General features: G+C 39.6%; 1 protein-coding gene across 2 annotated transcripts; it reads right to left on the reverse strand.

Annotated features, from left to right (window-relative positions):
• Positions 1-289: 289 nt before the first annotated feature.
• On the reverse strand, positions 290-15,295 carry YTHDF1 (YTH N6-methyladenosine RNA binding protein F1). Of its 2 annotated transcripts, XM_056507717.1 has the most exons (5): positions 15,023-15,295; positions 14,610-14,634; positions 13,083-13,162; positions 7,721-9,247; positions 290-1,799 (listed from the first exon to the last, which is right to left on the reverse strand). In XM_056507717.1, exons 1-5 carry the CDS (start codon positions 15,047-15,049, stop codon positions 1,773-1,775), a joined length of 1,686 nt encoding a protein of 561 aa, XP_056363692.1. In that variant the 5' UTR covers positions 15,050-15,295; the 3' UTR covers positions 290-1,772. The 2 variants fall into 2 exon arrangements, with proteins under 2 accessions (XP_056363692.1, XP_056363691.1); XM_056507716.1 differs by lacking the exon at positions 290-1,799 and having other exon boundaries at positions 7,673-9,247.

The raw sequence follows: 15,295 nt of genomic DNA on the forward strand, positions 1-15,295 counted from the left end.
TCCTCAAGGATAGAGCACAACTTCCAGTGCTCTCCTCAGCTTCTCTGCTGCACAAGGAGAAAAGGAAGCACAAGTGACAGCCACCACACATGGATGCAGGTCCTCTGAGGAATGGGAATAGTCAAAGCAGCTTAACTGTCCTCTGCAGAGTCCTGTGAAACCATTCAACATCTGAGTTACTCAATCAAACCACTTCTCAAGTTAGGTTTAATTGAGGAGTCAGCATAAAGGGTTGTTGGAACAGAGGAAGACAACTGAAAGTAGGGAAAAAATGAAAATGACATCAAGCTTGCTAAATATGTATTGTTTATTAAGGCTTGTATTCTCCTAGAGGAAAAAGTTAATCTGATGCTGTCCATTACTCCTTACAGGCAGTAACAGTCCAGAGACAGAGTTATACGTTCTAAATACAAGTCTAAATGATACAGATTAAACTTTATTTAAATTGGAGGTCCTTTTGGAGTAAATAGTATTCAGAAGATACTTGCTTTCTAATATAGTAAAAGATCCTCTACAATAAACACGTGCAGATTCAGTGTGCTAGAGCAGCGGACATGAGCACCATTTCCATGCTTAACTGGAACTCCAGTTGGTGACAGGTTCTCCGACGGTCCCCTCACTCCACAAAAACATGACAGCAAATTCATTTTCTTAAAACAGGTTTTTTTACTCATCCAACAGAAAAAAAAAATTAGACATACACACTGTCAATTTTAAACATCTGAGGCATAATCCATCATTATCCGTACTATTAGTTCCTACGTTAAAGCTCAGCATTATTGGTATAAAAACTTTAAATGGCATTAGGATTTGGGGGGGTTGGGAGAGAGTAATGAAGGGAAGGATTAAAAATGATCTGCAATTAACTAATAACACCTGAAAGCTGAAACAGGTTTAAACACATTGTTTAAAACCCCAGCAATGTCGATAGCATCACATTATTATTTAATTAAGCTACAAAAACCGTAAAGCAGAATTATGGCTGAGAGCAAGCGTCTCGCTCACCCTCGGCAGGATATGGAATAACAGATGCACACTGAAGCACTGGTTAACAGAATGTGGAAGGGAAATATTTTCCAGAGAAACAATTCCACTGACAATTTGATTTTCTACTAGACAGAAAAAACCAACATGGCGCATCAGCAGTTTAAAAAGAGTAATTGTACAGATAAATAAAGAGGCAGAGCAGCTGCACAAAGTGATCAGAAATTTAGGGTTTTTTTTTTAATTTTAAAATTCTGAAGTGCAGTATCCTAGGAGGGTTTTTTTTTTTAATGATTAAAAACAAAAAAAATCAATGCATGGTTTCTTACTTGTGCCATGAAGAAAAAGGAACTGGGAGGAGGATAAAGGAAGATTTGTCATGTATTCTCCATAATCTCTATATCTGGCTAGGAACATAATTCTTGTCAAAATAAAGTCTTTGGGAAGCACTGACACTTTAGTATGCTCATGTATAGGTCCACATCAGGTTAATATAACTGTTTACCAACTTAAAAAAATAAAAACAGACACACCTTTATTAATGATTTCTACAGAATTTTACATAGAAAAAAGATACAAATTAATGCAGATCCACTTGGGCAAAAATAAACTACAATGTACTTAAAGATGCAACAACTTAATTTCCCCTGCACGAGAAGATATATTGGAGCTGAAAGCTTTAGTTTGTCCTGATGCCAGGATACAGCACCAGTTATACTTAATTTTGTTTCTCATAGTCGAATTTAATATCAGTTCTAGTATATATATCAAACTGTATATGGTTATTCTTATTGTTTGTTTCGATTCTGACGTTCCTGCAAAGAGAAAAAAGTTAAGATTTTAGTCAAAGGAACAAGCAAAGAGTTTTCAGTAGTTGAACAGTTCTAAAGTGATCCCAGATAATTATACACTTTAAATAATGCTGCTACATTTTATAAATACATTGTTTATACCCAACAAACCCAAAGACTTGATAACTTCATGTTTTTAAGTGCAGCCTCAAGTGGAACATCTGGATATACCTGCAGTCACTTCAAACCAAGGTGACAGAGAAAGGTACAACATAAGAACACTTCTAAGGAGAAACAGGATCTGCAATATTCTACTTTCTGGATTATTTTAGCTACTGCAGTAGTAGCACAACCAATACACGAGCAGAAAGCAGATGGCAGATTAGTGAACTCTGCAGAACTGGTCTAATTTTGAAGCACTCAAATGACTTTGGAGTTTAGGCACATTCAATAAAAGCAGGGATTTGAGCTGCTGAGAAATTCCATCCCTAATTCCTCCTATCGGTTCAACTATTCTGGAAAGCACTGGGAAATACCTGGGGGTAAGAGATAAAAACAGTATTAGGTAGAAGAAGAGTTTTGTGCTTCTACCTAGTCTGAGAAAACCCAGCACAGCTGGACTGAAAAACCCAAGGGTGTCCCAAAGTGCTCCAGCACAGAAGCTGAGAGGGTCTTTGAGCCTTTTTCCAAAGTTTCTGCTAATAACAAACACCGAAGCTGGATAAAATCACCTAAGGGATACAGCTGGGGGCTGCCCACAGGTGAGCTCCAGGTCAGTGAGCCTGTGCTCTCCCAGCAGCACAGGGCTCCAAAGACACCTGAGCAGTGCCCAGCAGAACAGGGCACTCAGCTCAGGGCTTCAGGAGCCCCACAAGTGCAGGACAGAACCAGGCTGCTGTGCCTTAGCCCCGGGCATCCTCCAGCTCAGGCATCCCTGCACACTGAACAGAAAGGGCTCAGCCTCCCCATTTCTGCTGCTTACACTGCAGAACTGGCATGGAAAGACTCGACTATGTGCCTAAATGCATCAATATGGCACCAAATCCTATTCTAAAGGAAATTGTGAACTATTCCAAGCACCACCAACAGCCAACTCTTGAACTAACACCTTCAGATTTTGTTTTGTGGACTCATTCTATATAAAGTTCATCTCAGAATTGTTTCTGCTGTGATGTAAAGCTTACTTGCAAATATACCAAGCATTGTAAATGTAAGACTGCATTTGCTGCTTCAGCTGGTCACAGCATAAAAATCAGAAGAGATTTTAAAAAACTGAATCTATTGATTTCTGCCTCTAGGCAGAATATTAATATTTCAATTTTCATAATAAAGTAAATAAAGTCCAGAATGAATTACTAATCTATAATTTAAGACAGAAGAGATAGCAAAGTTGTTTTACCAAATCAACAAAACAGGCTGTGCAAAGTGGTAGAATTTATTATAACAATCTATATTCCTCCTGTCTTTTAACTCTTGACTATGATGTATTACCAGTGAAAGCCATTTCTTAATGGCAGAGTATCAGAACTTTACATGTTGTTCTTAAAAAAAAAGAGCTTATGTCTGCCTGGCATTTCAAACAAAAGGTGGCTACAAAGTATCTAGAACTGAATCATAACTCCATTTTCAAGCTTCCAAAGAAAGCAATTGTTTCATCCTATTTCCAGCTTCCATTTCCAAGGTGGCACACCCCATCCCCTTTACAGCCCTACCATGTTCATGAGCCCATTCTTTCCTGTTGCCACCTCATGTAACTTACTTTCAGTTTTCTGTCATCCACTGATCTCTCTAATCCCACTTTCTTTAGAAATGGAAGCTTTCCATTCTCATGGACTAGTCCCACATAAAAAGAGGCAGGCTAGCACCTGAGACCTCCACCTGAAGTGCTCATGGCATTCAGAAACTCAGCTGACTCTGTAATTCAGAAAAATGTGCTCTTTACTGAGCAAGTTCCCAAGCAGTTCCTCCTACCTTGCTTTTTGCTTTCTCCCTTGGGGGCTAATCTGAGTCTTCCTCTTTACAAATGTCTGAAAACATAAACTGATGAAACAATTCTTCGTGCTCTCGAGCATGGCTGCTTTTTAGAAGCTCTAACTCTCAAATTCTCTCTTCCTTACTGCTACTTAGCACTACTGCAAGCAAGAATAAACAGTTTTGTGAACAGCTAACAAAACTGTGCTCATTTTGGTTCTGAAGATCCGGAGCCCTCAGCTTCTCTTCTCCAGTGGAATACTCTTGATATCTCACAGGAGAGCTCCAGCTGCACACTTCTCCTTCAGGACACTAATCTGTATGTCTTCAGACACAGGGAAAATACGTTTCCATAAAACTTGCAGAGATTTCCATCTTGGAGACACTCATCCCTGTCAAACTTCTTTTCTCTTCACCTCAGGCTAAAGTAGCTTCAACTTTCCTACTAAACTTGGTTAAAAAGTCAGTGGGATCAAAGCATTCATCTTCAGACACAAAAACATAAATGTTTTCTTTATCTCAGGAACATGCTATTAAACTTAAAATACGTTTTTTAACTAGAACTTTGGAGGAAGGACAGTATTCCATCCTTTTAAGTTCTGTGACTGTGTTCACAGAAGGCTCATCACTGAAAGGAATCACACAGTGCTAGGAGAAAATGTGTATTTCCAGGTGCCAACAAGCACCCGGCCAATACTTTTCAGTATTTAATCACCTACAGCAGAACTGGTAATCTTGGTGATTCAGGAGCTTTCTAAGACTCTGCAGCTCTGCCAAAACAACACCAAGGTGTGGAGCTGAGTGCCTTGCCCAGATCAGAGGTGGCAGCACAGCAGCCCAGTACAGGAGCTGGGACCATCTGCTCTGGTGCAGATCTGGGAGCACGAGCTGCTGACAGCTCATCTGTCACCTGTAAAGTACCAAGATCTGCAACAAGTTTGTCTTTAAAAGCTTTTAAGCTTTGGGAGACAACTTTTTTAAGGCCCTGATGGCATGCTTTTAGGGAATATTAATAACTAATGTGGTATACTCTATTTTCTTTTTTAAAATAAGCTCTCTCACACGTCACAACTTTTTTTTCCAGTTTTCAGAGCATGAGCTTTGATGACAGAAGTAGCTCTTTGTGGGCACAGTAGCAGCTCTGGAACTGACTGAAAAAGGCTGTGAGGATCAGGTGAGAATTAATGCCACTCACTGTTTTGATATTTCATTCCAGACCCCAATATCTTTCTATTACTCCCCTCCCAGGTTCTGGGTCACCAGACTGGGTTTAAGTATTTTGGTGTGGCAAATCAAAAGCTGGACTTAAATCCCAGCATGACCAAATCCTCTCTCAATTTTGGAGGGACACCTTCTTTCAGCAATGCTGCAAAGTGCTGAATCTTTGGCACTTGAAAGAACTTCATCCAGCATTATACCTGCCAAAGCCTCGCTGGATGATTTGGCACTGACACTGAGGCTCTTACATCAGATAAACTCAGCAGCACAAGCTGGAGCTGGCTCTGCACACAGCAGCCATGGAAATGCTGGGAAGCAACAAACTGGAACCATCTAAAGAGCTGAAATGCCAGTGGCTTGCCCTGCACAGATTACATTATTTGTTCTCTACTAAATATTTGTGTATAAATGAAACTGTATCATTTAAGCTCTCCATGTACAGCTTTTTAAGAATGGTGTTCCTCTGTAATCACAACAGCAGTGAAATGGAAACACAAAATTTCAATGACTTTACAGCTAAAGTACGAGTTAAACCCAGCAATCTGAAAACCAATTAAGATGGCACATACAAAGACAACTATCTGAAAATATCAATTAGGTCATAAGATAGTTTAACTGGCAATAAGATTCTGCAAGAATTGCTGCCATAGGAAGATTAACTTTGTTAACTGAAAGGTTTGAACTTGAACAGCACAAACTTCTAAACAGTAAGAACTTTAGGTGTGTGTATAACCTGTAAAAAAACCCAAACTCTTCTAGTAATCAGCTGGACTTCTAAAATTCGTTTTGTCAGCAAAGGGAAAAATAGTGACTTTCCAGACAAGTTTTATAGAGTCAACCTGACAAGCAGCATTTTATTTTTCATTCCCTCAGTGATGCTCTGCTTTAACTCTCTAGCACTATTACCTTCCTTGGTGCAGTTTGGTGTCCCATTTTCTAAGCTATTCAGAGGAATCTCAGAAATATTAGACATCATAGTTTATTTTGTGAGTGTGTAATACAAGCCAGAGCCTCTGTTTTAAATGAGGAAAGAAAATGCATTATTTTGAAAAACTGATCCTGTTATATATAAAGCAGTGACCTGGGTAAGAATATTTTCAAGCAGAAAGTGGGAATTAATTGTGCTTATTAAATCAACCCAGAATGAGATCAGATCAATAGTCAAACACCAGCCCTCTGAGCTCCTATAAAGCACAGGCATTTTGGTGTTTGTGCCACCACTGGGATCTTGCTCAGGCCAGGGAGTTATCTGTGCAAGAGTAGATCTCTTATCACTTTCCCTGTGCTCTCACTTCTTAAACACCCACAGTTCTCCCCTCCAGCCCTGGGAGCAGAGCACAGAGACACAATTAAAAACCCCAACCCTTCACACCTCACTACACCACAAACACTGGACACAGGAACCCAGGCTGCCTCACTTCACCCAGACCCACTCCTACACAAGGGAACACCTCTCCAAGATACAGGCTGCATTAAATATTGAATTGCTAATTATCTACTGAAGGAATGAAGTGTTCAAGTAAAGCCCTTCAAGGTTTTACCTTGTGGAATCCCACAGGGAGTACACAAGAAAAACTTGCAATTTTAAGCTTCCTTCCCTGCTGTGCTGAGGTCAGCTATGCACATCTACCATGGCCAGGAAAAGTTCAGCCATGAAGTTTTAGACACTGAACTCCTTTTCTCACACAATTTAAGGGTACAGTCTATGAAGACAGTTTAAAGCAATTTTATCCACATTTTAAAATGGCAATAAAAACTTTAAAATGGCAATTTTATAATTTAAGCTGCAGAAACACGCATTAAGTCTTTGCTTTAAACACATCTTAAAACAAGTGTGAGCTACTCTAAACTAAACCAGCCTGTCAATCAAATGCTTTATTTGCAATGCTATTCAAAAAAAGTCTAGGAAACAATATCAGCACCAAGCAAATTTATATATTACTTCAGTAGCAACTACACATCCTGCCACCTATTATTTGGTCAGGTCATTACTTCTAGACTGCCTAATTAGAGAAGGGCATTCTTGAAATGGAGGACGTTGGACAGAGATCCCTTGTGATAGACTTAGGGCCATGAAAGTGTATGGGAAGTTTTACTACACTCTCCCAGTTACTGCCCAGACTTCTCTCACTACATCTTCACTCAAAACTTCAAGAAGTAGTAGACAGATTAAACCTGGGAACTGAAAACCTTTATTTATCCAAATAATACATGTGACTTCAGCAGCAGAAATGTACTCTTTCTAGCACTATTTCAGCAATATTATGCAACTCTTTCTTTTCCAGAGAGATAAACTGAATAAACAAAATCAGGTTTCTTATTCTTAAAAGTGATGTACAAATTTCAAATACCAATGCAGGTATCAATTTTGATAGCCCAGTTCCAGTCAAACAGTGTTAAAACACCTCATATTTAAGGCAAAAAACTTAAAGTGACAATCACTGGCAGAACCCAATTCTGAAACAAACTATTTTCTATTAACCATTTTAAAATAAAAAAATAAATCAAACTCCAATAAACTGGACATAAAGTCCTTTACCCGTATTACTGCTTAGCTTCCTGCTTTGAAACTCACTGACTTCTGAAACTGTCACAGAGAAATACACATCAGATTTGTGTTCTTAAACACAAGAAACCATCAAGTTGAGATGTATTAAAAACATTTTGAATTCCTACTTACATTTTTCCACCATAGCAGCCTTCACATTTCATTTTCCCCATATCTGTGTATAAAATAAATTTTTTAATAAGTTTACCTTCCGCACCACCTCCTCCTCTTCCTGGCGCTTTTCATAATGAGAAAAGTCATCAAAGATGGAGGTCGTGTGCTTGTAAGTAGCAATAATTTTAAGCACTTGTTTTGCTTTTTCTAAGGGCACCTCCTGTGTATCTCGGGAGTTTGTAACAGGTTTGTTGTCATTGTTCTCCAGCCTGATGTGTCTCAGTTGGTTGTTGGGCACATCCTTCACAAAGATCCACTTGACATCAAATTTCCCCTTCCACTTGTCCTGAGACCAGACACCTGCACTGGTGCCATAGTCCACAGGTGATTTCATCTCTGCTACTCCACAGAAGTGTCCACTGCCATTGACACTGAACAGCAGGTACACCGGGCCCTTGCTGTTCATGGAGCGAAAAGCGCTGTCCAGGCGTTTGTTGCCGTGTTCCGTACTACACCAAATAGAATATTTAATGGAACGATGAATATCATCCTCGGAATAGCTCTTAATTATGAACACACGTCCATTTTTAAGGTTCCATTCGAAATCTTTAGGGTTATAGCTGTGAGCAGCTTTCAGTTTTTCAAGGACAGGATGGGACTCGCCGCTCGGAACGGGGTTGGGCTGGGTGCTGCCAGCTGAGTTGGTGTCGTTCCCAGTTCCTCCACTTTGGCCAAAAGCTGCATTTCTGTTGCGAGGAGCTACCCAGCGGTTTTGGGGTGGCTGCTGAGGGGTCTGATACTGTGGCTGAGTCAATGGAGGAGGCTGAGCTGGAACAGGCTGAACAATTGGTTGTTGTGGCTGTGGAACAGACTGAGGAGAAGGTATCTGTTGGGGGGCAGGGACTTTTGCCACAGGACCCTTATTGTCCCAAGTACCTATGTCCATATTATGTTTTATAGGGGGAGGAGGCAATGCTCCTCCGATTACAGGTCCAGATTTTGTTTTCATTTTAGGCTGTGGTTTTGCAGGCTTGCTGGCAATAGCAGCCCAAGAGGTTGGTTTAGATACTGGCAAGTTTACATTAGATCCACCATTCCCAGAGAGAGCACCTGTCATCCCAGCACTGTTAACAACAGAACCTACTGTTTTCACCGCAGAAGTTGTAACATCTCCACCAATCTTAAGTCCAACCATTCCCTGTTCAATACTGTTCATTCCAGGAGCTTTATTTAATGTATCATTATGAAATCCTGTTTGTCCATCCACAATGGTACCCCCCAGTGAACTGGGTGGGTAGCTGTAACTGCTCCCATATGCTGAGCTTTGTGTCTGCTGTCCTTGGGATCCGCTTGTTCCCCAAGCTGAGAAGGCAGGATTTTCAGGGAAGAAGTTAAACCGGTGTTGATAGATATTGTTTCCCAGACCCCCAGGCTGTCCAAAAACGGCATCGTGCATAAAATGATGATCCCCATTACTGAGCTGTCCATAGGTGGTGAGATAAGGGATAGGAGGATCTCCTCCTGTAGACCATGGTGCTTCACTGAGAGAATAGGGGAACCCAATAGATGGTGGATAATAACTGGACAGATAAGGATCAGTCATTGATGGATAGCTACTGTTCTGTTAAAGAGAAAAAACAGTCACCACATAAATAAACCCTTCATTTATAAACAACACCAAACAGAAAAGAACACCAGAGACAAGATAATGTAATTTCTAATGACAGATCTTAGTTCACACTCCAAGAAGGATTCAGGGCTAAAATAAAGTGTATGGGCATTTATAACACTGCAGCACAAGGAGCTCACATTGAGGTTAGTACTTAAGATTTTGAAACCATGTAATCTTACTTATGCTACTACAGTTATTTAGTAGCCAACATCAAAATTATTGCAAGAAACACACCTAACTACATTTTGTAGCTCACAGAACTAAGGATATTTAGCATTTCTAGATAGCTACATGGAAGAAACTTTAGATTAAATTACCTGAATATGACAATACGTACAACATAACCTTACAATCCTCATTATGGAATTGTTTTGAGGAGCCAACAGACTCCAAAAAAAAAACCCACCTCAAGCAGTAAAACATACACAGACTACTTCTGACACACATGTCACAGGTAAGAGATACAAACTGAGGTTACAGGGCCTGGTGCACCAGAGACAAATCCATGCCAAGATGGCACATGGCACAGACCATCCCAACTTCTGGACAAAGATCCTTTCCAGCCTTCTGCATAAGTCTTTTCCTCCCTCAGTAGTAAAGTCAAAACTGTGCAGGAGTGTTCCTGACTGTCCTTCCAAACAGGACATTTCTCCCACTCATGAAATAAGAGACCAAACATTTATATAACAGCAGATCCCTTCTGAAATTTCCTCCCCTTCAACTGTTTCTTAGACCAAGCTGAGAAGCTTTTCCTCTCAGTAACACTTTGGTGGCACCTAACTTTGAAGCATTCCATATGGTTCAACAATGCAAAAGAACAAAGCCAGGATGTTCTAAAGTGAGTTTTATTCCTCTCCAAATCAGCTAGAAGCACATATATTGGAGACCGTCCAAAGTGACACTCCAACTGTAATTACCAGAGAGGGGGTGGGAAGGTCAACATCTCCTGTTAATGAGTCAAACAGTAGCTCGCCTTTCCTTACTCATAAAGACTATTTTAAGAAGAGGAACTCCTCTTTCAAACTACTAAATTTCAAACTTGAAAAGAAAAATGTATCTGCAAAATTAGGAAAGCTGCACCAGAACTTCAGCCGTTTGTCCAAAAATCTGATTATTTCTCAGCTTTCTTAAAAAAAAAAAAAAAAAAAAAAAAGTAAAATCCCCTCCTTGGTGAAGATAAGCCTAATATCCAACTGATACAGAATCATTTTTACTGCTCATTTTTCAATGACCTCTTTTCCATGACACCCCAAAGCCAGAGTAATTCAATATCCTTATGGTTCATGCATAGAATGATACCTCAATAAGCCTCCAAGACTTCCATACAATACTGCAAACACTTCAGAGATTGAAGCAGCCTAAATTCAACGTTACTGATTCAAAAGAAATTATCTGCCACTGTTCAAGCCGCCTTTATTTACACACAAATTCTATCACTAACAAGAGGTACAGAAATCACTTTCCTATGACATGATCCTCCAGAACAGTTTTCTGAGCCTCCCAAGCTAAAGTAATCAATATTTAGCATAAAAAAACATTTTTCTGAAAGACTTTGACACTGCCAAGCGTCACATTTTAAAACGTTAATTTAAGAAAAAATTAAAAACAGATGAAAGGAAGGAGATATAAATAGTTCTCTGAGATTTATGCTCATATATCCTATAAGTTTAGAATTTAAGACCAAAAAGAGTAAGCCTAGAGAAAAGCAAGTGTTTTGTCTCAGGAATATTTAGGCTAAAGAATTTTAGACAATTCCTGCAGCTGTCATCTCTTCACACAGCCTGTAAAGTCTCCACAAGGATTCAAACAAGATTAAAGGAAAGTTTCAGCAGCCATCCTTACCAAACATTCAATCTATTTTGACTGGCTTTATGCCAAAGTGTGTAAAAGAAACCCTGACAGAAGTTCTTCCCTGCAACAGCAGAATGTTTATTTCAATAAACTTACCCTTGACCTTTCTGCACCCTTCTGTATCTTTTTTTATTAAAAACCCCCAAACAAAAGCAACTCAACCATTCTGTTAATTTGGAAACAATCTCCTTTTCCCTAAAATATGCTACTTGTTGGTGATTCCCTGTTCCATAGGAATGATCTCTTGGTTCTGCATGACTTTACAGGAGGATGCTTTTCTTGCTGAGTGTAAATCTGTATATGAAGAGTCTACTTGACTCAGCTCCCTCTGCTCTTAGAAGTACTTTTAACGCAATATTACTAACCTACATTTGATTTTTTATGTCAATTATATTATTGTGTCAGCTGGGACTTAATCTAAAGTTGTTTTTTTTAAATACCCAGTTGGTTTCAAATCTTTTTTTTTAAGTCATCTGTACTTTACAGTAATTTTCAAGGGCTGAATAAATCTGACTGGATAACTGGATAATAAGGCTTTGTTCAGCAACATGGTTGTGTTCAGTACAAAATCTCACAGTCCTAATTAATGCTACTGTCACTTTCCACTTAAAATTGTAAGAGGACCTACACAATTGTTTCTTGTGCCATGCCAATTTTTCACTGCAGCATAAATAAATTGGTCAATGGAGCTAAACTTTCATAAAGAAAACTTTTATTATAATTATGGAAATTCTAATAGCCTTAGCAATTTTTCTATTTAATCCTAAAAACTGGGCTTGTTAACAGCAAAGATGAATTTCCTAGAATAAAACTATAATAGATGGGTCTATTTTTCCTATGTGAACGTTCAGTATATTTCACAGTTTAGTTTTAAGTAATTAAAAATTACATATAAATGTGAGGAAGCACAATTTAAAAAAAAAAGAGGGAGGTGAAAACCTCAATTTCTTTTATAATCAATTTTGCATTAAAAATTAAGATTTTACTTCCTTTTTTTTCCCCACAAAGGCTTTTCTACCTTCCACAGGCCGTTAACTCCAAAAGAAGGAATTTCCTCCCATTAAGTTATTGTAAGTCTGGAGAACACATCTATGCTGCAAGCAAGCTCAGTGATGTCATCAATATTAACACTGGTATCTGACAGCTTCAGGCTGAATTCTAAATTTCCTTTTTAAAATTTAACACTTAGCCTTCCCATCATGTACCTCTGGTGTTTCTGAAATAGTGTTTCATACTTGTGAATGAAAACTTTCTGCTTCTCCAGTTTTTATCCATTTTGTTCCCTTTAAAGATGTGAAAGTGAAGTAAAAAATTACTTCAGATTATACTTTCAATTATCATGGTATTTTAGTCACGGATGTTGATTTAATGTACATTATAATGAGAGTTTACATTACAGTTCCTTACTCTTAAGTAACACATCTTTAATTCTTAAACTACATCAGGGGACATGAAAGAAAAACAACAACATTTGCTGAAGTGTAAAAAAAACTTTACAAAGTACCTAGAGAATATCCAACTCAGATCTCAACTACATTAATTTCTAGGATTATATAAATACTACAAATCAAGAGAGCCCAAATGCAGAATTTTCAGAATCCCAAAAGCAACTATGAAAAACTGTAAGATCTCATCAAAGAGCTGAAAGATCAGTCTGTCACAGTCCAGTCACATCAATAACCTGCAAGGGGAAGAGGAATCAGATCCAGCTCCTTGGAGCATTAACTTCATTTTCACTTGTGACCATCTGGAGAAGCAGGGTAATATTAGCTTTGGGAACACAAATGCTGGTTGTACCACCAAGTAACAAAATATGCTGTCATTTCTTTTTCCATTTCTATTTAAGGCATTTGCTCCCTCCACACAATCCTATGAATGGAGTGCCAACAGCATGCCTAAGGAAAAGAAAAACTAAGTTAAAAAATACACTAACCTGATTTGACTGCCCAGAAAGGTAAGGTTCAAAATCGTTGTCATGAACTGTGTCCTTCTGATGTAACGAACCATTTTGTACTACAAGAAAAGGGTTACAGCACATTATAACACCAGCAGCAGCATTGCAGGAATGATGTTCCACCCTATGCTACTTTAGGAAAAGCCACATTTCTTCTGCAAACCAGAAAGACTCACAGAAAGACCAAGGGATGACATTTTCCACCCCCCAGATAGTTTGTCTTTATATTACTGCTTATAAAACAAAGTTTGAATAAGTTAAAAAAACTAGCAATTAAAAATTCTACAGCTGAGAGTGAGCAAACAACTCATGTGAATTAACTCCAAACAAAAAATCATTATTGAGAACTATTTTGTGAAAAAAGATTGGGAAACAACATCTATTGTTCTGGCCCATAATTAGAACACACAAACTCACAGTTTTCCCAGGGTGTGTTATTCACTGCTTAAGATGGCTAAAATAAGATGAGATGAGGTTGCATTTAATTATGAAATGAAGACTGCTAAGTGCTTTGGTATCCTGATATTTTCAGGAAAACTTAAGTTTCAACGTTCTCATCTGTAAAATAAAGATATCTGCCATAAAGTCCTACTTCAGCATAAAAGAATGTCTGATAAGCATTTGAAACCCATTACTGAATGATATACAAACCCAAAATGGCTATTAGGCCCCTTCAAATGATTTCCTGTTTGCTTTAAATTTGAAAAAATTAGGTCAAATACATGGTGTGATAGTTGCTGTATTTACCTATTTCACAGAACAGCTGACCTAAATATAATACTACACCAAATAAAGTGTTTAGCAAACAAGCTTGGGAATTCAGTAGAATATTTCTGCAAAGTTTGTCAAGGGGAGTAGAGGTAAAAGAGTGTTTACAAACACAGAGAATGTTTCTTCAACTAGAGGGACCTGGATTTCAAGGCAGTTAAGATGTTTTAAGAAGTATTTATGAATTGGATATTATTACTTTCTAAGTCTTAACAGTTATATATACTTGTTAGCAATCACAGTAGGAATGTATTTTTTAGATGACTTGTTATGAAGTTTAATTTCAAATGAAGCAGAAAAGTTATAAAAATGCCTATTAGTTAGCCATCTTTAAGTCTCCTAAATTATTAAGTTTATGGGCTTAAGTAAATATTCCAGCCAATAGCAGAGCAGCAACACAACTGCATTCACAGAGTGTACAAAAGTAGGTAAAAATACATATACTGTACAGGAATATCCTTGTGACTTTATGTAATAACCTGCTTCATCTTAAACGAGAATTATTTAGTACCACCACAGTCCTTCCCACTGCAAATCCAGCAGCACTAAGTGGCATGCAGGCAAGCTCGGATGAACGGCAGTCAATGTTATTTTTGAAACAAAGCACACATTCCCTCGTTCCCAGATGTTTTCCATACAGAAAATACAGCGATACATTTCTGCTCACCTACAGGTACCTGTGCAATTGATCTGTTACAGTACCAATGTAAGCGACCAGACCGCAGCATGATTTCTCACCTTTATTATCCTGTCCTTTCGGTCTCTGCGAAGCCACAGCACGTGATTACGGGGGAAAAAAGGGAAATAAAAAAGTTAATTTTAGAAAAACGCTTATATTGTTACAGATACTGCAAACCCCACAGCTTCTGAGAACGGGGAAGAGACTCATAAAGATGGCCAGCAACATCTCAAGGTTTGTTTGGAGCAGGGTCGGAGCAGCGTGTTCCACGTATCACTCACTCAGCACCGGCCTTGCTGAGAAATGGCCCCGGATCCGGCGAGGAGGCGGGAACGTGCTGTGCCCACGGGGGAAGTTAAGGAGAGCGATGGAGCTCTAAAGCAGCCGAGGGGGAGAAGAAAAGCCTCGCGAGGCCCGCCAGCCGCAGGCCCGGGAATCCCCCCGCCCACGGGCCGCCTCGCCGCTCACTCACCTGAGGGTCAACGCTTGTGGCAGACATAATTCATGCACAGGGCCGCCGTGGTTCAGCAGAGAGCGCCGGGGGACGAGGCAGGGCCGCTCGGCGCGGCGCGGAGCTCCGGGGCCTGGCGGAGGGGCGGCGGCGGCGCCTCCTCTCCCCTCAGGCGGCGGCCGGGCGGGGAAGGGGCCGGGGCCGAGGGGGAGGGAAAGGGGCCGCCTGGCGCCTCCTCGGGGCGCCTCCTCAGGGGACGGCGGTGCAGGCGGCGGCGCAGCTCAGCTCAGCTCG

Source organism: Oenanthe melanoleuca, chromosome 20, assembly GCF_029582105.1.
Source record: "Oenanthe melanoleuca isolate GR-GAL-2019-014 chromosome 20, OMel1.0, whole genome shotgun sequence".
Lineage (NCBI taxonomy): Eukaryota > Metazoa > Chordata > Aves > Passeriformes > Muscicapidae > Oenanthe > Oenanthe melanoleuca.

Excerpts from the sequence above, each read along its gene's own strand:
- YTHDF1 (XM_056507716.1), bottom strand. The coding sequence starts at position 15,049 with ATGTCTGCCACAAGCGTTGACCCTCAG. Across the intron at positions 13,163-14,609 it reads GAAAGGACAGGATAATAAAG|TACAAAATGGTTCGTTACAT; the intron begins GTGAGAAATCAT and ends CTTTTCTTGTAG. Across the intron at positions 9,248-13,082 it reads TTTCTGGGCAGTCAAATCAG|AACAGTAGCTATCCATCAAT; the intron begins GTTAGTGTATTT and ends TCTCTTTAACAG.